The sequence below is a fragment of the Schistosoma haematobium genome, chromosome ZW, assembly GCF_000699445.3.
Source record: "Schistosoma haematobium chromosome ZW, whole genome shotgun sequence".
NCBI classification, from domain to species: Eukaryota; Metazoa; Platyhelminthes; class Trematoda; order Strigeidida; family Schistosomatidae; genus Schistosoma; species Schistosoma haematobium.
The window spans coordinates 21,216,348-21,244,037 of record NC_067195.1 but is presented as its reverse complement, the minus strand read 5'-3'; the positions used below and the strand labels follow the sequence as shown (position 1 = coordinate 21,244,037).

The 27,690-nt window shown below is 34.0% G+C and overlaps 3 protein-coding genes across 3 annotated transcripts; 1 reads left to right on the top strand and 2 right to left on the bottom strand.

Annotated features, from left to right (window-relative positions):
• Positions 1-3,238: 3,238 nt before the first annotated feature.
• Positions 3,239-4,315, bottom strand: MS3_00003014 (uncharacterized protein; the record flags this gene model as incomplete). The annotated part of the gene is made up of 1 exon (XM_012941127.1): positions 3,239-4,315. One exon carries the CDS (start codon positions 4,313-4,315, stop codon positions 3,239-3,241), a length of 1,077 nt encoding a protein of 358 aa, XP_012796581.1.
• Positions 4,316-7,664: 3,349 nt separating this feature from the next.
• MS3_00003013 (uncharacterized protein) lies at positions 7,665-8,762 on the bottom strand. The gene has a single exon (XM_051210688.1). It carries the CDS (start codon positions 8,522-8,524, stop codon positions 8,129-8,131), a length of 396 nt encoding a protein of 131 aa, XP_051070706.1. The 5' UTR covers positions 8,525-8,762; the 3' UTR covers positions 7,665-8,128.
• A 15,790-nt stretch (positions 8,763-24,552) lies between these two features.
• Positions 24,553-25,647, top strand: MS3_00003012 (uncharacterized protein; the record flags this gene model as incomplete). Its single annotated transcript, XM_012941129.1, has 1 exon — positions 24,553-25,647. One exon carries the CDS (start codon positions 24,553-24,555, stop codon positions 25,645-25,647), a length of 1,095 nt encoding a protein of 364 aa, XP_012796583.1.
• Positions 25,648-27,690: the final 2,043 nt, after the last annotated feature.

Sequence of the window (27,690 nt, the reverse complement as noted above, 5' to 3'; positions counted from 1 at the left end):
CTTAAAACGTACTGGTATAGTAAAGCATACGAATTGTATATACCAGTTAAATATCGTAACGTTATTTTAAGTCAAACGATTTCATGGCAGCTGCACAAATAACAATAATTTTTAATCAAATTAAAGAGAAGCACAGGTTAAAATCCATTAATGAAGAGCTGTTAGACTTTAATTCTACCTCAAAAGTACAAAACTTAATTCTCCGTTTCAATAGACGCGTTAAAGTAACTCAAAATGTTGAAATGCCATGCATCCTGCATAACAGTACTTTTATATGCGACTCTGAAACTATAGCAGACCTTTTCAGTGATATTTCTGCGAATGGTAAAGAATTCCTAAATGGCACTGTTTCAAAAGTCATATACGTAACTAGTAACGCAATAAAATCTATCTTCTTCACATGCTTGAAAATCAGTAAGGCTATAAATTCCCTTAAAGTTTCGAGAGGTCATGGGATTTCATTCTTTCTCTACAAATATGGTGGTCCAGATATTCCACTTCTTCTTCTAAAGCTGTTTACTCTCTCTCTCTCTCTATGGAATTAGGTACTTGCCGTTACTGTCGGAAAACTGCGTACAAAATACCGCGTTACAAATCGGGAGATGAGACTGACATGAACGATTATCGGCCAATAAATATTACTCCAGTTATCTCTAGGATTATGGGAAAAATTATTGGCGACGAACTCTCCAACTATTTAGTCACTGAAAAATTTATCAACGATTCTCAGCATAGATTTCCTGGAAATCAATCTTGTATGACATGCCACTTTAACTTCTTTAATTATGGTCTTTTCTCAACGTCACCAAGGATATCTAATCTTAGTGTCATACTTTGACATTTTTAAGCCGTTCGACATGATTACCCACCAACGTTTCATAAATAAGCTCACATTTTACAGGGTCCAAAACTCTCTGCTTGTTCGGTTTAATTCCTTCATCAACCATAGACATCAAATAGTTAAAAATAACTCTCCCTTGTCGAACGCTGTCCCTGTTAGAAGTGTTGTAATACAAAGTAGTGTCTTTCTTTCTAGTTTTTATCAATGATATTTGTGAATGTTTTTGTTTGGGAAGCCCCTTCTATATGCAGATGATCTTAAAGTAGTGTATTCATTTTCTCCTCATGAGCTGAACATTATGCGAAATCACATTAGCATAGAGCTTAACAAGGTAGCGCAGTGGTGCTCAAAATGGCAGCTGGAGCTTAACACAGCAAATGTGGATGGATATGCCTCGGCAATGCATCACTCAACTTAAGTCTTACCATAAATATTGAGATGTTATCTACGTTACAAACAGTAGTAGACTTAGAACTTAGATACTTCCACGATTTGTCGTTTACAGAACATGTATTGAAAAGGACCTTCAACTCTCAACTTTTATAACAATGAGTCACGGATTTCGATGTACAAAGTTTGTGTTCCATCACTCCTAGAATACTGCAAATTTATTCTTAGTAGTGTGCACATAAATGATAAATTAAGTTTGGAATTAGTACAGAGATGATTTACACTTCGGATTCTTAGAACTGATTGTACCTCGAATTATAATTCCAGATGTAATAAACTTGGGCTCGACCCTTTATGGAAGGGGAGACTCAAACTAAATCTCATCTTTTTCTTCAAAATACTTAATAAACTATCCTTTACATCCGGTCAAGTAATTCATTATTCAGAAGCAGCTAATTACGATACCCGTTACTCCTAAGTTATTTATATAAATTATTCTACCTGTAAATTTTCCAGACTTTGAAATAATCTACCACAATCTATCCGTAAGATAAAATCACCTCTATCCTTTGTTAGATGCATTGGTTTATACTGCTCCTCTGAAAATGCATTAAATATTTTGGCACCTGTAAGTGTATCTTATTCCACAAGTGAGATTATGGGAACTTTAAATGTTTAGCCATTCTTGTTACTGAATTTGCTGAGTAAAACAACCTACCTGCTGTTACTTTACGTTAACACCGTCCCTGACAACCCTAACTAATTTGAATAATATCTAAGATTAACGGTATATTCCTGAGTCATATGACATATGCATTATGGTAGACCTGGTTGACATATTTTAGTAGTTATTGCTTTGTTCTTCTGTGCTCTCTGTTTCCATTTTACTTTCTTTAGTTGAAGATGGTGATAATCAATTCGTTATAACACAGGAAATGATCGTAAATGCACTGTTCATAAATCAACAGGATGTCCACCTAAGAAGAACTAAAAGTTCCCGGCCGATGCATTGCATTGCTGTAATACATGTCATAAATAAATTTTGAACTAGATCCCCCACTTTCATCGATGATGCTTTCCAGATAAGTGAAAGTTTCCACCTCTTCCACAGTTTCACCATCAAGTTTGAGTGAGTTGTTGTTCTCCGTGTCGAATTTCGAAATCTTGCTTTTCCCTTCTGTATGTTGAGGCCTACTGATTCAGAGGCTGCTGCCACACTGTTTGTCATGACCTGCATTTGTTGTTGTGTATGGGATGGAAGGGCCAGGTCATCTGAGAAGCCCAAATCGTCTAGTTGCATCCAACCTGTCCACTTTATTCCTCATGACTCCCGAAGAATATCGACTTTCATGATGAGGCGTCATAGTTCTTCCTTTAACTCGGAGGGTAGAGATTGAATGGCTTAATTTGTTTGATGTGGTTGTCGTTTTTTAGCAAGTTTGTATTCTACGGGATGGGGTTACCGATCCCATGCCCAACTCTCCTGCTTTACCCGGGCTTGGAACCGGAAGCAACTCTAAAAGAACTAAAGGTGGAGTTAATAATTAAATCTAATGTCTTTTAAATAGACCAAACTTCAGGATAATTATATTTTTTTATACGTTTTTTTTTTAACATAAGCGAACATGAAATTTCCTTAGACAAGTTGAAAGTGACTAAGAAGTGGAACATTTTTAATTAATGTCTACTCAATGGTTAGGATTATTTATTAGAAATAATACAGATGAATGAATTGTAGTATTTTTATATAGTTTAAGATAGACAATATAAATTCCACAATATTTTATAAAACTGATCAATCGTTCTTAGCAGAAACACTTAGCAATTACCATCTAAATTTACTGTTCACTATTACCGAAATATGTATTTATACATATAACTTTTATATTTTCGAAATAGGCAGTGAAACCAAATTTAACTTCAGCTAAAACAATAGATAGACATTCTAGTCATCAACAGAGAAACAAAATGTTATGAATGTGGATTTTATCGTTAATTTAACGGTTACTAATAGCTTCGTGAAATTTGTGGTTGATCGGATTTAAACAAAGATCCTTTAGATAACCTTTGAGAGGTGCACAATAAACTGTTGCGAAGTAATTTAAAACACTTGAAATAAATATAAATATCCAGTAATTCTCGTATGGAATTCAAGTACCAGAAAAAGTCTCCTATATCATAATCAACACCAGTTTCGTTGACGTCAGCAAGTGTATAATTGAATCGTGCCAATGAATAGAACACCGCTTGACATAATGCGATAATTATAAAAGAAATGGATGAAATAATTAAGAGTACCGAACGTTGGATATACTTTTTATCAGTTACATTTAATTTACTTAAAGGATTTTTATATAATTGTTTGCGTACTTTTAGCAAAAATGCTAAATCAGTCATTATTAAGAAAATTGTTTGAATAAGTCCTAAATTTGAAAATAATGTGTGATAACCTTGTACATACTGATCACTTAAATCCACCCAACACAAAATACGCTCGTCAACCAGACGCCAGTCGACTCTAAATACGAATGGTATCATCATTAATGCACTTAATAATAATACCGCGATGTGAATATACCATCCATATAATTTTGGGAAGCGTTTCATTTTAGTCGGAATGTATATAGTTAAGCATCTGTCTAGTGAAGCACATACATGCATATTACACATCATTGTTGAACTAAATGCATACATATAACGCTGAAAGCGACAGGTCATTGGTGATACATTCAATAATGAAAAAAATATAGTTCCACGTGATATATATGGTAAACCTCTGACTGTAAATTGCCATAACCATACAAACATAATATTTGCTATTGCACTTGACAAGCATATTCCGGAGATATAAATCATTTGTCTAGGCACCTTGTTTGCCCTTACAACAGTATAAAATCCAATGTATAAGTTTATCATTATCGTAATCAAACTGAAAATAGGTAAAACATATCCACACCAAAATGAAACAACTGTTGATACAACACATCTAACTTGTTGTTTATAGGACGACTCATTTTTCAATAAATCACACTGACGAAAAACTTTCGACGCATAATCTGTAAAATTAAGAGATGCTTCATACATTCATAACATTTCTTCACAAAAAAATCGGAATTGTCCAAATGACTTTTGCCTTGTTAGAATTTAGCAATTTATACAATCATTCTGAATACCTGTAAAGTTTCGATGCTTTGTTAAGGTTTGTTCAAAAACCAACGTGAAGATATTGAATTAATTTTGTTCACTGTAACCTTTGAGCTAAAAGTCACTGTATTATTTTATGAGGTTTTTAAAGTTTAAAAGGTATTTATATGCCAGTTTTGGATGTTTAGAATGTTCGTTTACAGAAAAATATCACAGTGAAAAAATAGGGCGTATTAAATCCTTCAAAAAAAACTAAACCTTTCAATAATTTAAATAAATTTTGAACCAATGAGTGATAGATCAGAACCTTATCAACAGATTGTAAATATTTTGGAATTATTGTATTATCTATTTTACTTTCCATATTTTATTGTTCTTAATTTAAGACATTTTCATCAATGAGATATGGAAACATTAGAATAAATGCAACTTTATGCAAAATATCATAATCTCTATTGATATTTATTATTTAACAGTGGTCTCTAATTTGTACGATAAGTATGTCATTTTGAATGATACATTAATCCATGTCATTTTGATATTTCATCAAAGTACTTCATAATATTAATTATTTGATAATATAATCAATCTGTACTGAACTAATGTACACAGAAAATTATGAGTATTCATTTATCGAGAAAACATGGAAATTCGGGATCAAGAGAATTCCTAAACTGTCTAAAGAACACGGTTTACTGGATTTACCGACAAATATCCAGTTGATAAAACTATTTAAAAATAAGTGTGCACATGTATTTTAACAATAACTGTAATCATGAATGATCCATATGATGGATACCTAGGGTAGATTGTTTAAAACATATAATCTATGAAATACTGATTAGCTTTTTTAATTTTTCATGTTCATGTCTTGTAATTACTTCGAAAAAAAACATTTTCTGCTAAATTGAATTAAATTATTAGTTGATATAAACTATTCTGACAGGTCAATTTCAGACATTCAAAACTAGATGCGGCAGGATAAATTATTAACGATTTTACCGATTATAATTGTTAGTAATTTGGTTAATACCGATGTATAACATATAACAATGACGGTGATATTTATGGTAGCATCTCAGATAACAAAGATTGGATTTAACAGCTTTATTTTCATCTTAACATCGTTTCGATCGGCATTGACTTTAATAGTTATGCGAAGTCAATTGGAAGCATTAATGACATGCCTTTCTATCTACACAACGGTACAGACGAATCGCTAACATAAAGCTCTAGATTTCTAACACAACTCTGTTCCAGCCTTCTAGTTTATTCGTTTAAATTCTTTTTCCCTTCGAAGTAATTAGCTTTTTTTGTACCCTTCGTTTTAGTGATTAATGTAGTTTGTACCTTCATAATTTTTATGTCATTGATTTGACGAAATTTCTGTTACCTCTTTTAACTTAATTGGTGCTCCAGTACTCGTTCTACTGTCTACGAAACTGTAATTAATTAGTTTGAATAATATCCTTATTATCAACGGGAGTTATCTGGAATATCCCTAGAATCAGGAAGCATTGAAGCCTTATTTTGTTTCTTCTTGAGATTTTTTAGTATGAATCTTTGAACTCATGATGATAGCTAGAAACATTGACGAATTAAGTGTATTATTCAAATTTTACAAAAATATTTCAGAGTAATAAGAAAAACCACTCACATTTTATTTTGTCCTGATCTCTGTAAGGTGGCAAAATTAAATTTTAAAGGAAGTACATTTGATTCTATTGGGATGCTAGATTCCCTAAAATCATTTAGTAAACGTCTTACTTCCGTAATTTTATTTTGGAAATTTGAATTTCTCGTTTTCACGCCAAAAGCTCCCATTTTTACCTTCAGATTGTATTTCCCACTTGAAAGGACCGTAAATTTCATGGGTTCGTTGTCGCTTTTAATATGCTATTTTGTGACGTTTCCCAAGGACATTTTTATGCTGCATATATACGCTTGAATTGTGTACTTGTTGTTGTTCGTGCTTGTGACTGTTTGTGGAATATACATTTTCCGTTATCTGAACGTGAATTTCTTCTAGTTAGCGAGGCTGAGACGTATCGGAATAGTTAGTTTATGTTGTCGTTGTGTCACTGATCCTTCGTTCCGTTCGCTGATATAAGCGATCTCGTGATCTCTTCAAATAGCAAATTCCAATACATCAACTTTCAGGTTTGTGGTGCTATCAGTTAAGATGAACTAATTAGTGGTTTACGAGAATATTTTATCATTCTTAAAACCATCATTTGTTGGGAATGTGCTTTTCTGGGTCTACCAACTGCGTTTTCATATGATAGGCAATCTGAAAAAAATTAAAGGAATGAACAATGGAAATTAGTCTGAGTTTCATCGATCGTCTTATTTATGAAAAACTATCGATTTCAGTTCAGTTTACTAAGATTCTGTCGATTGAGTGTGTTCACCAAAATTACTCTTCAAGGTGAACAAAATTAGGAAAACGTTTTCTTCACTTTTAACGAACTGCAAGTTCTATTGCAAAACCAATATTATTAAACTACTATGAATCTTTTAAAGGAAAACTAACACCTTAACAGAGACGAAAACAGATTTATATTATATACTTAATAAGCTTATAAAAATGAAAGACTTAATAGTGTTAGATTAATGATGAAAACTTATCAGAAATCTTACTGCAGAAGAATTGTAGATTTTCAAAGCTTTCAACACTTTATCGTGGATATTTATTGACTGTATCAGATTAAACCGTTCGTCTGAAAGTTTATAATCTTATGAATCCTTTCAATAAAATAGACATTACCATATATCTCACGACGGTCTCAAAACCACTAAATAAATGCTCATATGTGATTGGTAAAAAAGCGATTATGGATAAAAAATTAATACGTATACATCCTAGTACATAAGTGGAAATTCCTAGAGTAACATGATTGGTGAGGAACTATTTATACAAAAAAACACCAATGAGATCAAGGAACATTAATGTTTGTAAATTCATCTAGTGAGAATAGCTAACCGAAATAGAAATCATAGATTTTGTAAAGTAGTGAAGTTAATTTCTCTTGTTTTACACTCAACAGATCTGTGACATTTATCTTCACGCTAACGGAACATTTGTCATTTCAAGAATTACAAGTGAAATTCAACCGAAACTATTGCAAGTCACTAATTAAATTGACTATCTGCATTTACATGTTTTGCTTGACTGATTAAACACAGTGTGCCATATAGAACTGGTTATTAAATTGAATTAATCGTCTATCGGACTCCATAGAAATACATTTGTGTTTACATATCATTGAAAGAATCAACAGACAGAAAAATGAAATATAATGCAACTACCTGGCCTTTCACAGAATCGCCATGGACTGTCACACTTACCTGTAATTTATTGAAAGTTGAATGGACAGAGATTAATGATGCATTGTGCATAATCTCAACATTAGTTGGTTTTATATCAGCTTACATACTACCTTTAGTCATATCCACATCAGTCCCAATCTACACCACACTGATAGTAGTTCAAGTTATGAGTGCAACTACGAAGCGTTCATCAATATACTATACTGGCTTATTAGTAGCAGTTGTAATGATGTATATTGTATTTGGAGTGTTTACGTATTTTCTACCTAAAGGATTATCGTACACAACAAATGGTGAAGCTTATTTCTTTGTATATTATCATTCACAAATTTCATGTCAAATTTATCGTTTCTCACAGGCTTTCTCTTCTACACTATTTAGCAATATTGTTCTTGGATCAGCAATAGACAGAACTTTAACTGTTTATAAACCAGTACTATATGCCAACCTGCCGAATAAATACGCTCGGATTTTTCTTGCCGTAATTTTTATTGTAACTTTTACCATGGCGCTACCATTCTTCATACTAGCTGGATTAATAGAGATTGGAGACAAAATCCACTGTTGGTTTGAGTCAAAGAGCGAATACTTGTTATTTTTTCGAGCGTTCTGTTCACATTTAGCACCAATACAGTTAATACTGGCAACCTTAATTAATCTGGCCTTCTTTAGACGCATTCTTCGAAGTACAAAACAAGATTCATCTAATAAGCCTGCCAATGACGCTGATCGAACAAAAATTAAGGGTTCATTATTTCTAGTTATAAATTCATCAACCTTTCTAATTTTCGGCCTACCTGGAAGCATATTTGACACCATAAAAAACGCCCATATGCTTGGATTAATTAACGTCAATGTAGATTTGTACCAGAATCTTTTTGATTTAATATGGAGTATATTTTTATGTAGAAGTACATTCGACCTATTAGTGGGATTCTTTTATTTCAAACCGGAAAAAGACATGTTTGCATCAGTCTTTAGAAAGTTTACAGAGTCTATTCGGTCTGTTATCAAGTGTTTGTTTAAACGTGGAGTACATACGGTAGCTCCTAATTAAAACTTAACAACTGAGCATATTTTTGCTAACTCGTCAAACCCTTTCTACATATTGTTGAGTTGTATTATCTTATATGTTCAAATGTTATAAAATAAAATACAATATACATCAGATGGTAAGCATTTCAACATTTATTAAAAGAACTACACGGATTTCATTTCATATTACTCATAACTGACATGCACTGATTGTTATTACGAGAATATTATTTCTTTACTTAGCTACTTAGGAAAAGTATTTTCTAACGAGTACACTTGAAATTTGTTATACCAAACAAATGTCCAATTATTAAATCCACAATTTCTAACAAGGAAGTTTTATCACTAGTTTGTCTTCTATTTGGAAAGCTCCAGGACTTATAGGTAATGTTCGCCTCGTTTGGGGAGCCAGTAATATATAAAACTGAGTCACTATTTATTCACAGATCTTGAATAAGCACTAATTTTCATATTCATTCTCTCAGTTTTCCCGTTCATAGGAGTGTCTGAAACATATGTAACCTAAGCACACTTTATATTTGGCTTGTTTTATTCCGTTATCACCAAGGTAATTGAGTCAATTTATATATACGAAGTAATTAAGGTTCTAGATTCCATCAAACATCATCGTTATTTAATGGGAATCAACCACTACTTATAGACTGTTCAAGTATGCTCAACCAAATACCAACCAAAATTCTACCAAGAAGCTTCAGGTCTTGTGGCGTGTGCTTTAACACTACGACACTTAGTAGGGATTCGATGATACACAGGATTCAATTGATGACAATTTATGACAAATATCATCAGCAGGTTGAATTAATCTCCATGAAACCATCTCATCAAAAACAAAATTGCGAGATCACTATTGATTCACATTGAGATTAGCCCTTGCGATTCTACTGAGTGATCTTTACCAGTGAGGTATAAAGAGAATAAAGGAGGCACCAAGGGAATCTAATGATCGTTATTCTAAATCGAGAAAAATTGGAATTGGGATCCGCTCCTTAATCTAGTTAAAGATATGCACTGCTGAGGATTCTCGTACTATGACGAAGCTGGTGTCTTCTCTCTTATAGTTTTGACAGTAACCCACTTCATTTAAATACCCTAAGAATACCATCTGCAAATAAAATCAATCTTCTCAGTTGTTCACAGTAAAACTATCGACCATCTACCTGAGGCGCTGTCTATTAAAATAGTCCTCAGACTGCAGTATGTGCATGATCAAAATCGATGATTCTAATTTAAAAAGACATTCACAAGACTTGTCTGGTAGTAATGATAAGAAACATGGGAAATAACATGATGATCTATCCGGATAAAATATTGTATCGCTTCATAATCGAAATCTATGATGTAATTAGTGATATAACAAAGTGCATGATGCGTCTCAATAGTTAATATTCATTGTAAAAAAGCTACTGTGTACCACTGAATTAAAAAATGGTCACTCTCTATCATGTTTATTTTTTTCCGAATGATGATTATATACTGGACAATTATGTTTCTTCTAATTTAGCGACGTGGATAAATGATAAAGTTTCTTACAGAATTCACCAGAACGTTTTGTAAATTTTGCTTTCTAACTCGGTTCAAAAAATGTATTGAGGTATTCACAATTCCCTGTCATTTAGTTTGTAATATTTTGGATTGCTACCGAGAGTCTTTTGTATTTTTACATATTTACCGTTTAACACCAAAAATGACAGAATCCTCACTACCTGCTCAAATATGAAAGCCCGTTTCCGGATTCCTCAAGATCATAGAAGCTAAAAACATATCCGTGGTTTATTTGTAATTTTGAAAAACTTACAAGCACTTACTCAATCTTTTATTATCAACATTATCTCATCTAATGAACAGAGAATTCATAATGATCTTTTTCATCTGATTTTCAGGTAAGTTAAAATGGATGTTTATTCAACCAATACATTGCTAACAATGCGAGTATGCTAGTAAAATGCGGTTTGCGTTTACAGCTATACTTGTAGATATAGTCTTCAGTACCGTAACTGATGCTGTGCACGCTAATAATCCATATATTTTCCAACTACCATAAATATATTTAGAGTAACGTTGATGGTAACATTTAGTGACAGTTATAAAATCAATATCTATATGGTTCTCGCAAACTGATGTACAATTCCATCTTAGTTGATACATAGTTTTGTATTTTGAATTAAAATGTTACATACATTTAACGTAAAGACTGATTTAGAGATTTAACAACTTTGGCTGTTGTTACTTTGTCGCAGATTAGACATATTATATTGAGTTTTCTGATCAAGATTACAATAAATATATATAACCTACCGCTTATAACTAGTTGCCTTTAGATATGTGAATTTTACTTTCTTTATTTTACAGAAAATGACTTGTTGGTGCCGAACAATTTACCGCTTAATTGTCCAGTCCTGGTATGTCTCTGTTGCTGATTCGACGATATTTTAAATTGGAAAACCATGGATTTATTTAGTTCTGAATAAATTGTTTCGGCTCACAAGTTTTATGATTTACATCTCATCTTGTTTTTCGACTCTAAAGCTTTACAGTAGTAAAATAATAATACCGGTTCAGTCGATGTTTGATTCACACTTGTTCAAAGACTGAAACATCGAAACCACAAAAAAGATCTAGACAATTTGTGAATATTATTAAGAGGTTGGAACAAGTGTACTCAGTACCAAACGATATGGGATTATGTTAGCAGTCTCAATATGCAACACTAGATGAAAATGCATAAGCCACTGCACAATGTATGATTTGTGTGGAAATCAAGATAAACTATTTTGGTAGGGTGATATTCTGTAGCTTTTCATATCCAATAACGATTTCACAATTTTCGTACATCCAATATCGTTAAGAATATACTAATGTTGGCATATTATTAACAATCCTCGATAGAATTACTACGTGCAGAATTTAATAAATATTTAGATTAACGAATTAAACGAATCTCAAATTCTTGCAAGCAACTTGTATGATTCGGTATCAAGTTGAGTTGATGTGTGACTTTCTGTTGGATAAGTAGAACGTCCTATATTTTTACATGTTTAGATCACTGACCAATAGGAAATGATATCGTTTAGTGTAACATATATGGAGGGATCTACAGGTTTTTATTTTGAGATAGTAGGGTATCTGAGGTTTACTCCACCTTGTATTTCTAATAATAATATGAAGAAGAAGAAGACTGATGGTTTTATGCATCGTCATATGTTTGATTACAATAAAAAGTTCTCAGAAGAATAATGCAGTGTTGCGACAAGTCTCATGTCGTATTTTCAAAATCTATGTGAAAAGTGAGTTTTCAGGGTAATTAACTCTTATCCACTTTCATCTGTAGCCGTTTCATTTTAATATTTACTCCTACGATATCTATTTTCACCGCATAATATATTTGATGCATTGAATTCCAATACAATCTCCTCTTGTTTCTCCAAAAAGCATATGTGGAGAAAATATCAATCATCGGTAATATCTAGCTTGAGTTGATCAGTGGTTTCCTCGTAAGACTGTAAGTTCCCTTTAAAAACGATCAAATATACTACGAGGTTAGCATGCATGATTAGTCAGCTAAAATAAACCAAATAAAGAAGCATTTCTTATAGTACTTACAGAATTGGAAATAAGTAACCAAGAAGTTGGAGAAAACTGTTATATTATTTCATGGAGTGAGGAATATTAACTAGCCTAATGAGGAATTTAATTGATATTGATGAAGAGAGGATGTGTACGGTATTATTCGATGTGACTTTAAAACTAAAGATTAGATGTTCCGCATGTTGTACGAACATCCTCTTCAATAATGATGGATTTATTAGATAAAAGAAAGCCTAACGATAGCATTTTTAGAATGTGAGCCAGCTTGTTGCGACTTTCGCTGTTCGATGCTGATACTGATACAAACGTTTCTTATACACGACCCCAACGGGTTACATTGGTGAGAAAGAAGCTTTTGTTGGCTGATTCCTTAGAAATGAAAACCATTTCATGACGAGTCGTGTGAAGTTGGCCATTTTATGGTTAATCATTTGTATTTACCATTCAAATGATTTCTATTCAGCACAATGTATCAGTCTTCATTGAACACTTCATTTTGGTGGAATTTTTAGTAAATAAGAACAATATTACCACGATCAGTCGGAGTTACCTTAAACCACATTCTTGTTAACGGTCTGCAAATATATGAAGCTTTCAAATGCTCTCTGCTACTGTTGTTATATAAGTTCCAGATCAAGGACACAAAATCTTTTAAGAATTAGAATATAGTTCCCAGAATTATTTTTTTGGAAAAGAAACATCTGGAATATTTATTAATGATCTAGTGGGTCGTGCTTTTTATAATATCACCAGCTATCTCATTTAACTTGCATAATTATTCTCCTCAGTGATAGACTCCTTCGTTCGATGATTTGAATCCTTTATAACCTAAGTGTCTAAGTAATGGAAATAAATCATTGTCCAAAGACATGATCATTTGATGCGTTCTCAAACTTGTATCATTTAACACTTATGTTGATATATGATAACTATTTAAAAAGCCTACTAATATAAGACACTTCAAATTAGAAACCCACCCTGACGTATGCTTCCAAGATCAAGGTTTCAGTGCGACTCTTGATTTGGTCTAACGGAAGATTGCTTATTCACTGTTACCAAGATGCAAAACGGTCTTTATATAACAATATTTGTACATTGTGTACATGCCTAGCATTACATTTAAGTGTGTTAAGAGATAACTCAGCTAGAATTATCAACTTATCCTTAAAAAATTCATTCGTACAGAAGCAAATTAGAAAATTTCAATTCAAAAGATTCTGTTATCAGGAAATAAATGTCAAAATTATGTGCATACACCAAAGCTTCTAACTTTCTGGAAACGATAAAAATATGTACCATTATCTTTTATTGTTATTCTTAAACTACGTATTTTATAAATTGTCGTTGCTTTGTGTCGTGTCAGAGGATTTAGTTTAAAGAAATCTTTTTAGAATAATGTTCTATTTCTAATAATATTGTTGGACATTTTATTGAGCCGACATCTGACTCTGATCTGGATGAACGAATGAGTATGAATTCCTTAGATCGCACCTAAGTTAACGTCGTTCGGGCGATGTAGGTAATCAGATGCTAATTTAGGATTAAGTTGAATAAATTTATTTCATGAATTTGTTTACTCAGACGAAAAGCAGGAGTGCGCAGCAAAAAGAAGAGAAGGCAATCGTGCTAACCCCTGGATACCATTCATTGAAAGCGCCAATAGAGGTTAAATAGATAATGCGTAGTGATAAAGACAGGGACCGGACAATGTAATAAGTGATAGATATACTCAAGTACACACGAGTCGTAAGTGAGTGAAGAGCAGGAACTACGTGTTTTTATGAATGAGAATCCAGAAGTCAGTAAAGTTACTGATCGTTTGTATCTGCAACAAGTGAGAATTAGGCAGTGATTCAGATATCCACCTAAGACAATGGAAGATGTTCGCGCAATATGGTGGATTGATTGAAATTAGACACTAACACTACTGGATCCCGGTTCAGTGGTCTATCGATTAAGCGTTCACGCACAAGCCTGAAGGTCCTGGGTCCGTATACCGCGTACAAGATCGTGGACGGGCATTGCTGAGGCGTTCTATATTAGGACGAAACACCCGTCCAATGCTTCCAGGTTCTCAATGGTGGTCTAACATTGATCCATTCATGACCTCAATCAAAACTCAACAATCTCCACGACCCTATACTGATAAAATGGGAGATAGATAAAGATTAGGATGCAAACATGGTTTTCATCAAACTGACACATTTGTACACAGTGGATCAGATGACTAAATTGCAGAAAGTAAGTAATGAAAGTAAGACATATTTATCTAAACTTTATTTATGTGACCTGGAGAAATAGATCATATAAGTAATTTGGGAAAGACGTACAGTACTTTGTTTATTGAACAAGATTATCACACTAAAGGCATAGTTTGGGATACAAAAACTGGTTTTACGCAACCAATACTCTTTATTATATCAGATATAATTCCAAATATATTAAATTTAGACTTAAGTTGAATATGGAATCAGCAAGTTATACTACAACATATGACAATAAAATCATGTATTCACTAGTCTGGACAATTTAGACTCGTTATTTATTCCCTAAAAGAGACAATTTTCTACTCAATGGGATAGTGCAAAATACTATTTGTTTACCATATACAAAGCATCTAACATTCAATTTGTTTGAAATTATCAAACCAAACCTTGGTCATAATACTTACAATTCCATAATTCCACTGTTAGTTGATTTGGTTTTATGGAAAGAAAACTATATACAATAATCCAATTTTGTTTTCTGTATAAAAGTATGTGAGACGGTTGGAAGCAGCTAGTAGGAAACCATGTACTTAGGTTTTATGTTGATTTGGACTCATCAACAAGGTGTAAAAGGATGTATGAAGGATAAATGGTTATAGTATATAAATATGAAAGTAAAGATTTGGGCATAGTGCACACATTACACCCAGTTTATTTTTCAGACCAATCGAATATAATGTACAACATGGTTCATCTGGGGACGGACTGTGAATTCTCCACTGTGTCAATGTAAGCAAAAAATTATATTCAATTAATTTAGCGATGAACAGCGTCCATATTCGTGGGATTCTTACGGTCACTCAATTGGAATTGAACTTGCCGACAACTTACACCGAATACTGATGCATACGTTTCTTAGCATTATTTCCATATTGATGGTAAATAATGAGTGAAATAGACTTTGAGCTTGATAGTAAACCACATATCGAATACTCCATTCTTTTCAAACTATATCGAATAATTCAAATACAAGTAAGAAATCAATCGTTATTGTGAAATTTTGTTTCAATGATCCTTACTACGTATATGACTCTACAACAAGCTACTCATGCTAAATCTATGAGTTGAGCCGGATAACTAACGTATTTAATAGAGAAGAGATATTTAACACTGAATTCGAGCCCACTTAGAGCATTTCTTGGAACACTAGATTTTCTAACAAGATTTATAAGCATTTTCGTAGGTATAAAGATACAATTATCTAGCATTCATAATATTTAGGAACTAAGGTTACATCCTATCAACTGCAATGTGTCTCATTACTTATGAGTAATTTCAGACCGTGTATAACACCAAAAGTATTTAGTTCAATCTAGAAGCGATTTTATAAGAATGTTTGATCATTCTATGTGAAGTAAATATTCCTTTTAATATCTATCTGTCAGTGAGTTGAAATTCATGACATTTCTCCTTATAAATATATCCATTTATGAAAGCGTAATTAAACAAGGAAAGCTACTAGTTGGTCTCAAGTATGAGATTCATTTCTTGCATCGAATTTTCATAGATTAAATGAAGGATAGAATATCATTCATTCACTTTCCTCAATAATCACGTTGAATATAACAATTAGTAAAATAGGATGTGTCAAATTATCTGCAACTGCGATAGTGAATGCACTTGCAACATTTACACTTATTACCACTACCATATTGTGATACTATCGAAAGCATTGTTAAGTTTCGCTTGCACCTCTCTATAGCAATATTCACTACATTAAAATACAATTAGAACTGTGTGAAGTAACTTATATTAGAATCATCGTATAAGCGTAGAAGTATTTAAAATATTCTGTGTTAGTTATCCTCTATCTTGAAAGTAGAAATGTTTTTTTCTTTTTTTGGACAAATTTGCTTATTTTCATTGTTAATTTCGTTACACATGCAAATCAGAGTGAAATGAGTACGATTCATCGAAGATAAAGAAAGAATAAACAAAACAAGCACGGAAATCTTGTGATATTATGAAAATTTAAAACTATCACTGTTGCTACTTAACGAATGTAAGCATAATTAACTTTGTTACAGTTTAAATAAAGAAGAAACGAATATTTAAATTGTTTGCAAAATTTCAAAAATTATTTATTTAAAGACATAATAATTGTTATTGTCATGCTCAGTTATAGAATATAAAATTTTCAACCAAGATTTAAAATATTGTTTCTAGTTACTATGGTTTACAAATGAAATAAAAAAAAGCACATGAACATTCACAAATTCTTTAATGTTACTTGAAGTCCAAATAGTAATAATAGTAGCCGATTAATCCTCTCACAACTAAAGCAGAAATTAATATAAGTACGTGGAGCTCCCAAAGAATATGTAAGACTGAGAGGGTCATTCAGATAACCACAGAAGATAACCCATGGATGTGCTTGGAGTAAGCGAAGGTCATTCGACACAATCTAGACAAAACGGACTAACTTCGGGAGACTTACTCCTGCTAACTTTCGTGGAGGAGCATAAGCCGCTTACAAGCATTATTCATTCAACTCACTTCTGAACAGTTCTTTCCAAATGTTTCCGGTTGACATTCGTCCTTTTGGTGTCTGCCTCCAATCGTTGACACAATTTGTTCCTTGGTCTTCCTCTTTTTCTTTCTCCTTCAGGATTCCAAATTAGCGTTTACCTCGTGATACAGTCTGATGATTTCCTCAACGTATGTCCTATCCAACTCCAACGTCTTTTTCTAGTTTCTTCTTCAGTTGGAAGTTAGTTTATTCTCTCCCACAGTAGGATGTTGTTGATGGTACTCGGTCAACAGACATTGAGTACCTAACGTAGAAAACTGGTTATAACTACTTGTACTTTCTTGATGATGGTTGTAATAGTTCTCCAAGTTTCTTCAACTTCAGGAGAGCTGTTATTTCATTCTGGTTGTGAAGAACAAAAGACCTCGCACATACAAGGATTGCATTAATAATGTCTAAGGGAGCACGAAAAATGTCTGAGATGCGAGACTCAGGATTCTGAGTTCAACAATGTGTCGCCATGTGCTATGCATTCAACGATGACGGCACTGAAGGTGATAAAGACCAATTTTATGAGAAGCTGCAGTCAATTATAAGGAAACGTTCAGAAAAAGACCTAATCGAAACACTAAGTCTGGATGAACAGCACCAGGTACGAACGCGTCACGAGACGACATGGACTGTGAGGAAGGAGTGCGAACGATGAGGAAGTGGTAGATCTGTAGACTTTCAACAACAAAGTCATAGGCAGAAGCATCTCTTTACAAATCTATACAGAAAGCCACCCTGGTTTGACCGGACCACACCACAGAAAACCAGATCGATAATAACTGCTTCAATAAAGAATTCAGAAGGTCTATGGAAGACATGAGAACAAAGAGAGTTGATGTAGCTTCGGATCACCGCCCGCTGGTGGCTAATCTAAAAAAAGTTAACGAAGTTTTGAATAAATAAACAAACAGTACCAAATGGTCTGATACAGTCTTCTTTAGTGCTTTTAACAAGTTTCTAAGTCCAACAAGATTTACTAGAAGTGTAAACTATCATGCAGAACAAGTGGAACGTGGTTAAAGGGGTAATAAATTTGACATGCTTGGAGATGATAGACCTCAAGAAGCACCCAAGACAAGAAAAACAGGAAAACGGAATCCGTGTGAAGGACTAAATTGCGATATACGTGGAGGGAAGCGCACAGGTTCATTCTAAATGATGCCTGGACTCAGACTTAGCTACCTACTATCGCCTTTTCTCTACTCGATGTTCCAACTAAACTATGGAGCATATTGGGCAATTTAGATGCATCTGAGTAACATAGGCCTAGAAGGGTCTCAAATCTGCCATCACTGACACAGTGGCAAATACCAATAGAGACAAACACTGCTGTAGACATTCAATAAAATTGGATTTCAACATTCACAAGGAAAATACAATACAGCCTGCACCAACCAAATCACACCTGACGGTCATTTTCTCGAAGAGATGGAAGGCTTTACGTGCCTGGACAGCATTACTGATAAAAAAGGATGATCTGGTGCAGATATAAACGTACGAATGGGCACTGCAAAAGTAACATTCCTACAACTGACAAATGTCTGGAACTAAAAACAACCGTCACCCATTACCAAAGTAAGAATCTCCAACACTAATGTTAGAACAATTCTGTTGTATGTAGCTGAAACTTGGAGAACCATTATATTCATCATCAAAAGTTAAAGGTATTAATGGATAGTTGTTGACGAAATATATTTCAGATCTATTGCTCGGATACCATCAACAACAAGACGCTGAAAGTAAATGGTACACATTGAGAAAATCTGTAGACTCCATCAGGAGACATGTCCTAACTTGGAATCCTAAAGATAAAAAGAAATGAGGTAGACCAAAGAATACATTGCGCCAAGAATCGGAGGCAGACGCTGAGTTGACGGATGGGAACTTGTATGAACTGTGAAAGAAGCGGTGGACAGAGTCAGTTGAAGAATCTTTGTCGGGGATCAATGATTCACGGAGGGTATCAGGCGTAATTAAAATAAATAGTTTCACCAGTATAGCAAACGACATATAGTCTACTCCAGGCGTAGTCTCGTATGAGTTCAAGTCTATTGTTAAAGAAGACCAGGTTTAACCTATATACAAACTGAAATCATTGATGAGTGTTTATAATTACATGTTACGAGATGTAAGGAAACAAATCAGGCTATGGTGACAGTTGTGATAGGATGAGCTTTCGGGATAAGCTTTTAAGCTGACTGAGGTGCTAGTTAGATTTAGAGAATTAAGGAGGGTCGGTGAAAATGAGGAGGCTATATTTGTGTCTAGAAACCAAACTCAACTGAACACTAAGTCGATGAGAAATGAGTGGACATGTGATTACCATTTGTTTGATGAACAAAACATTTAAGATCTTTCTGATGGAATGACCGCATGCAGGATATCATTCATCCTCATCATCGTGCACTCTAGTTCACTCATATAGTAAATAGACTATACTATGTGTGTCAGTTGAGTAGGTGGGAAATATTGATTTGTATTGTTAGTAGATAAATTATTGTTCCAAAAGTATTGGACGTTGGTAGTGCAAGTAACGAATATGTGCATGAATGTTGTTGCTACTCAAAAGTTTTATAAGTAGTAAAAATCTACCTGGAAATATATCAATGTGACAACCAGTCGGATAAATTCCGTTCTTGATAACCTCCAGTTCTTGTTTATATTGTCGTCGTGTGTATCGGTATCACTTACCCGAATGAAACTACACTGATTTAAAAATTTTCGGGAGACTTTACGCCCCTAATGTCTCCTCATAATTTCCACCTCAACTGTTAGCTAGATTGATCCCTGTCAAAGTAAGTTGCTGCTGATGGTATCTGGCTAATGGATTTGGTGTAATTCACGTTGACGGGTGTTTGTGGATATTATTACTCTTTTGGTGATGGTGGTGACAATTGTCCAAGTTTCAGCTACATACAACAGAATTGTTCTAACATTAGTGTTGGAGATTCTTACTTTGGTAATGGGTGACGGTTGTTTTTAGTTCCAGACATTTGTCAGTTGTAGGAATGTTACTTTTGCAGTGCCTATTCGTACGTTTATATCTGCACCAGATCATCCTTTTTTATCAGTAATGCTGTCCAGGCACGTAAAGCCTTCCATCTCTTCGAGAAAATGACCGTCAGGTGTGATTTGGTTGGTGCAGGCTGTATTGTATTTTAGGATCTTTTCATTTTCCTTGTGTATGTTGTGGCTTACTGATGTAGAAGCAGCTTCTTTATTGGCATTCTCCAATCTAATTTGTTGCTGTGTTTGAGGTAGAGAGGATAGATGATGAGTAAGCGAGGATGATAATGATTGGTTGTTTGCTTATTTAGACTTGTAGATAGTCTGACAGGCATTAGATGAGTTAATATTCCCCTATCCTTGATATTATTCTTATTATTATTGATTGTTGTCGGCTTTGGTTGTGGAAATACATTTACACTCTAGTGAGACCAATAACGTGTTCTTGATCTGAGTTGTGTCGAAGTCCTGTAGAATAGACACTGGGAGGGAATCTAGTATCAAGTAACGTCCCTTTCGTGTAGACGTGGAAAACTAAGCGTTATGACATTAGGTCATTTTAGAAGTCGAAAATGTCTGACTGCATCCAAGCTATTTGTTTCAACTACTTCTTCGGGATTCCTGAATTTCGTGATGACCTTGTTGATTTCTTTGTTCGTTGATGGGGTACCATCTGCGTGGCAATCTTTGGGTTTAGCCTCGATGTTGGGTGTGCTCAGAGGTGCCGATCTATTCGAAAGATGGAACGAATTGAGCGAAGAAATTTCTTTTCAGTTGGTTTTTTCTTCGCTCAATCCGTTCCTTCTTTATTTACCAAATGGCAAAATGGGAATTTTCATTACATTCGAAAGATCTTCAAGGTGCTCCACGCATCTATCCCGCTACTATTAACCCTCAGTGATTGATTTTCCTTCTTTGTTGTTGGCTGGTTGCTTTGATCTACTATGTTTTCTTACAAGCTGCTTGTTTGTAATATCATACAGTTTTCTTGTATATCCTTTTTTGTAGCCTTTTCTATTAGGTCATACACGTATTTCCGCTTATCAGCCCTGATGTCTCTCTTTACCGGTTTATTTGCTTCTGTGCCCTGGTTTATTCTGCCCTTGTTCGGATGCTGTTAATTGCTGTCTTCCTGTCTTTCCTTTCTTGAACCTTGACCAAGACATCGATAGAGATCTTCTCATGATGGTGCTTTTTGGGAACCAGCATCTCTTTGAATTTTGAAGTTAATGCTTTTGAATCCTTTCCCAGTAGTTGTCTATGGTGGTTTCCTCTTGTTTGAGTTGATCTTGTAAAGCTTGAAATGTGTTGTTGATCACCACCATACTGAACTCTCTAAGCTTGTAAAATCTCAAAGGAAGGCTGTATTAAACTTTTGTATTGCTGTTTCTCCAGCTGTCCTGGGATTCTTTATCTTTTGCTTTAAATTGACTATCAACAATTAGTAATCTCAAACTATGTCAGCTCTCTTGTTCGTTATTACGTCTTTTATGAACCGTCAGAATTTTTCGTTAAAAAGAACGTAATCGATCAGATTCTCTGTAATGTGATCCGGTGAAACCAATGTAGTTTTCTGTATGCGTTTGTGGTGAAATATACTACCACCTATAATCATTTCGTTTAAAGCACATAAATTTGCAAATCTGTCGCCATAACCGGTGTTTTTTCCATTCCAACCCTGGCCTTCAGGCCTCCCATCGGGATAGTCAGGTTCTTTTCTGGACACTTCTCTACGATCGTCTGCAGCCTTGTATTTTTTCTTCATAACCAGAGTGCAACAATACCCCTATCGAAGCTGACCATTTTTGTCCAGTTCGCATCCTATGAGTTTCACTTATTCCGAGCACCATCAGGTTGTAGCTTATCATATCCTCAGCTGGTCTTCCTGGTCTGCCACATGATGCGGACTTTCCATTTATTGGTGTTAATTGTTCCTTTGGTTGTTTGAAGGGGAATCAGCTTTGTGACCTTTGAAACATCTCAGTATTCACAGTGGGACGTCGATATTCTTATAGCTGATTATCCCTTAACCCTCAGAAGAGAATGTTAATGACTTAAATGACGTCTTTGGCTGGCGTTATTTTGGCAGGGATTTTTCTATGGGATGGAGTTGCTGGCCCTATCTCTGTCTCCTTCCTTTTAATCGCTCTTGGGACCGTCAGTAACGCTGGACGAGCTCCAGGAGGAGTCTGTGATAACATTGATCAATGTTGCATTATTTCAAAGGTAATAAGAAGTTTTTCCAAGTGTCGAGAAACACCTAAAAGACCAAGGGGAAAATACATTAAAGATGGAAGATAATTATCAACTAGAAAGAAATTAAAGAAATGAATACCGAGCGGTATTGCGTTGATAATAGTTTAAAAATTCCAAATATAGATTGACTACGTAATGAGCAAACAATTAAGGGAAAATGTTTTCAGATGAAGATATTACATAGAAGAGAGAAAATTTCTCTCCTGGTAAATATAAAGAACTGGATAGGTATTCTGATAATAGCTAATTAATGGTTATGAAGAAATTATGATAGAATAATGGCAATAGTTTAGCGAGTATGGATGATATGAAGGGAGTTGAGATCATGATAAAATGATATTATTATTATTACCTTTATTCAATGTTATATTTTCGGTGAAATATAGAATTCTCAGCACAAAGTATCTCAACAGGTTTCCTTTTCTTATTTCTTTATCGATTCTTGCGATAAATATTGAGTGGTCGCTAGTTAATTGTTAGCAGTTCAGGAATCAACATCTGAATAATGTATATTCTTTTCGATGAATATAGCCAGCAACCACTATGTCTCATTGGGCTCTTTTGTAACTTGTATAGCGAAATGTTGTAAACTTCTCAAAAACACACCTGAATAGGTTATGAGACTAATAGGCATAATTCTGTGTTAAAACAAACAAGCAAAAAGTTAACTTGTTGAATTATCCAGATTGCGGGGTATGGCAGCCGAGATATTCAAAGAGGCTGCCTCTATTGGTTTAATACAAATAGATTAGGCTGGAGTCGGTGGACCGCTAAGGCCCCTGTGGTACATATGTTTCTGATTTGTATTCCATTTGAACCACATCTTTTTACTTTATGGATGAATTTGAATGAGTAATCTGGTGGAGCAATGTGATCAGTGTTCACTATATCAGTGGCTTTCTAGAAGAGGTGTTCATGAACAAAGATAACATGTTGTAGGGAACGATTAACTAGTTAGAGTTGATCATGTGAACTTATCATGTCATATAAAATGCTAGTTAACCTGAACAGAGAAGTTCGACACAATTTAGACTCTTATACAGTATATTTAGAGAAGACGGTAACCACACTGAAGCGAGGCGTGTTCTTATACTTCTTAAAAATTATGTATACTTGAATTTTTTGTGGGCATTTATAAAATCTAGTAAGGATTTAAATTAGCAACCATTTGAAAATAGTCACTCAAAATGTTTGAAAAATCCGAGGACTTGATATTGATAGATTATCTCACACTCTAGAGGTTAGGCGTTCGCGCACGAGACCGAAGGTCCTAGGTTCGAGTCCCACGTGTTGGGCAGTGGATGCTCACTACTGAGAAGCCCCGTACTGGGATGAAACTGTTGTCCAGTGCTTTCAAGTTTTCAGTGGTAGTCTAACATTACTCATTATCGACATCGTACTAATCAATTTACATTACCCTTTAACAAATACATATATGCATTTATATATTACAACAAAATACTCAGGATTCAGAGAAGTGAAATAGCCCACTAATGATGATGGATGCTTCCATTAGATTGATGATTGTTATTAGTGGAAGTGTACGCTGCAATCTAAACCTAACGAATATGCTACAGTATAGCCATGTGATTGGTCGAAAACGTTAGCGGACAATCACGAGCAGACTACCAATTAGAAAACTTAAATTCATAATAGTCCATATAAGATCACTACAAAACAGTATTAGCCAACCACAGTGAAATAAAATTGACCTATATTTGGATGGCCGACAATTACTTCATTAAAGAAGGGGTTTAAACTAACAAACCACATAGAACAAAAGCATATATGTACAAGAATATAATTACTTCAAGCACGATGAACAGATGCATTAAAATGTCTATCTGTAAGTGAACAATGTTCGGCTTGGCAATAGTCTTGGTTCCTAAATGCATCTCAAAAGGTGAAATGGTATGAAATCAGCAAAATAACTGAATGATTAACCATTTATTTGATTACTTACATTGATTATTAGTGGAAACACCTTTCTATTAACTTTGATAAAGTTTGCAAAACTAGCTGGTTACCGACACAAATTGCGATTAGAAAATTCCTCTACTAACATGGATGTGTTCATGAATATGAAGCACCTTGTGTAAGAAGAACATTTTCCTTTAAACTACAACACCATTTAACAAGAAATAACGATCGAAAAAATGGAGTATAACATAACTACATGGCCATTCAGAGAAAACCCATGGAGTTCCAAGTTAATTTGTAACAAGTTATTAGTGAAATGGACAGAAGGTGTTTATGCGACGTGCATAGCATCAACAGTATTGGGTTTCATATCAGCCTATATTTTGCCCGTATTCCTAATTATATCATTTATCATTTATACTACACTGACTAGTGTGTTAATTGCATCCAATCATAAAACTAGATCGTCGATTTACTTCCTTGGATCACTGATATCAAATATACTTGTCAGTATAGCGTATGGCTTGTTTTGGTTTTACTTAACCAAAGGATTACCGTATGCAACAAATGGTGATAAATATTTCTTCCTGTTGTATGTGTCCATAGATTCGTGTAAATTTTTCCGTTTTTGGCATTCGTTTTCTTCAAATCTTATGTGTAACTTTCTATTGTGTGCAGCGGTTGATCGTTATCTAACTGTTTATTTCCCGACAAAATTCTCAAACCTACCAAACAAGTTCGCTTGGTATGCTTTCGGTACAGTGTGGCTCATAAGCTTTCTTATGACAATTCCATTTGCAATCGTTAGCAGCTTGCTTGCTGTTGGAGGAAAGCTTCATTGTTGGGTTACACCAGAGAGTATCTATTCTTTATTTTACAATGCTTTGGTAACAAATATGGGACCTGTACAATTATCCATCACCATAACCATAAATATCATGTTTTCCGTACGCATACGCAAACAACTGCGACAAATGAGCACAATGAAAAACACAACTGCGACGGATCGTAAACAGCTTCAAACTTTGACATTTCTAATCATATTTTCTGCATCCTATGCAGTGTTTGGTGTTCCACAAAGTGTTGTGTACATCATAAACAGAGCTACTGTACTGGGTTTCATTGATGCTAATTCTGATTTGTGTCAAAACATTGGTGATATAATATGGACTTTGTTCTTCTGTAGAAGTTTGTTTGATATTGTATTGGGTTACTTTTATTTTCAACCAGTACGCGAAACATGCTTAACTGTTTACAGAGGCTGTGGAAAGTTGAAGAAAAAGAGCTCTACTTTGAACTCCCAATTTTCAACATATCAGCAGCGATCATAACGGAATGCTTATAAAATAAACTTCAATAATGAGTAAACATAAATATTCAAGTAATTGAACAATGACATACAAATCAATTTATAGTATGAAGAAACAATCAAACAGAGAGTCCATCTGAGTCAAGATGAACGGGTTCACACTATCACATTTTATGATTATGTGATTTCTAATTTTAAGTTGTTTTCAGACACAGACAATTGTTCTATAACGTGATAGATTTTATACAACCACCTTGGGACATTAGATCACGTAAATGTACATATCAAGTTCGTATTTGTTCTGCATTAATGCTCATCTAAACTCATCATAAGATGGTTTAAATGATTCGCCGTACTAATCATGTACCCAAACCATTTCTATGTTCATGTGGTACATCATCTGATAATACACATTGTCATTAAGCAATCAGATTTTATTAAAATACACTTTAATCTTCTTTACTTTTATTCCGATCCATAACAATACATTTATCTACTATCAATTATGTAACCGAATTAGTAATATTCTTTAATAACTTAAAATACAGAGTTTTAAAATATTTGATCTGAACAAAAGTTGTTCAGATTGTTTATGAAGAATATTTTGTTTTATCAACTATTGTCATTATATGTGAGTGTTCAAGAGAACGATAGTTTACGAGAACATCTTCGTCAGGCTCCACTGTTACAAATCCAAAATTATTGTATTACACATAGATAAAATATTAAAGTTGTATTAATACAGATGGTAAATTGAGAATGATGAACTTCATGCTAATTGAGACTTGAATAGTAATTTCTACTGCAATATTTTGTCTATTGTAACACAAAAATAATTTATAATTTAAAACTGTAGAGCCTGATGATAAAAAAAAATTAGACAGTGGACAATGACTGAGAAAAAATGGGTGGAAGAAAATAGACAGACGAAGGATTTGATAGATAGTGATAAAAAGTAAAATCATTTTATAAGTCTTATCGGGTCTAGGATGAGAAAGGAATATTGGGAATTTATTATGAATACAGAGATTAGGTTTGTTAGCTTAAATCTCTATAACTTTGGCCGTATATAGAAGAAGAGTTTGAAGTGCATCAGAAAAAGTTGAATGTATACGACAACTTACTTTTAATGAAATGGCCCTATCTACTACATGATGGCTATCAAGCAATTGTTATAGAACGAAGCTGTGTACTATTGTAGTCATACCCTTTCCGAACCCTGAATAAAGGTGCTCACTAACTCGTTGGCCGAATTGTCCGGTTGTACATCCGATATAGTTGTCTCTGAAGCAGTAGCTGAATTTGAAGACATGTATGGCTGTCACAAAACCAGATAAAATATCTTTTAGTTGACGAACAACCACAGGTTAGTTAGAAAAATATAGAGAGATTAACTACATAAAACATCTTCTTTGCTACTCCAGTCAGTTTATTCTGTGGTACATCACTAGCTATATATCTGCTGAATTGTAGCTACAAAATGAATGATTTCTCCTATGACATTGATATCATTACCTTGCTGTTCACTTTATCTATACTCTTATTCAGAACACTCCGATGATGTATCGTTGCAATCAAAATATTATATGTGAACTCTAGTTGTTCATTTATTGTACCCTCTGGGCAAATCTTCCTAGACTTACTTGCAAGGAAACTATTGAAGTACTAAATGATATAAACGAAAATTTCGTTCACCCCTAATATAACTTACAAACTAAAATTATTTGGCCTGAGAATAAATTGGCTGAAAATATTTCACTGGAAATTCTCTTGTTCCCAAAACAATATTTGGATTGCAAATAATTTCTTAAGGATTATAAAAAGACTTAAAACATACAAAATTCCATGAATTCGTTTTTTAGATCTGCACATTTCCAACTTTATCTCGATACGCAATAGCGCGAGGGAATTTGAACGAAACTGTCTCTTAGTTATAAAGATAACAACTCTTAGTTATTTGAGGAAAACAAAACAAAAACGAAAACGAATTAATACAATACAACAAATGTTTAATTGATGAATAAAATCTTCATTTATCGGTATCAAACTAATCCATCTTAATGTT

Excerpts from the sequence above, each read along its gene's own strand:
- MS3_00003013 (XM_051210688.1), bottom strand. The coding sequence starts at position 8,524 with ATGGTGTCAAATATGCTTCCAGGTAGGCCGAAAATTAGAAAGGTTGAT.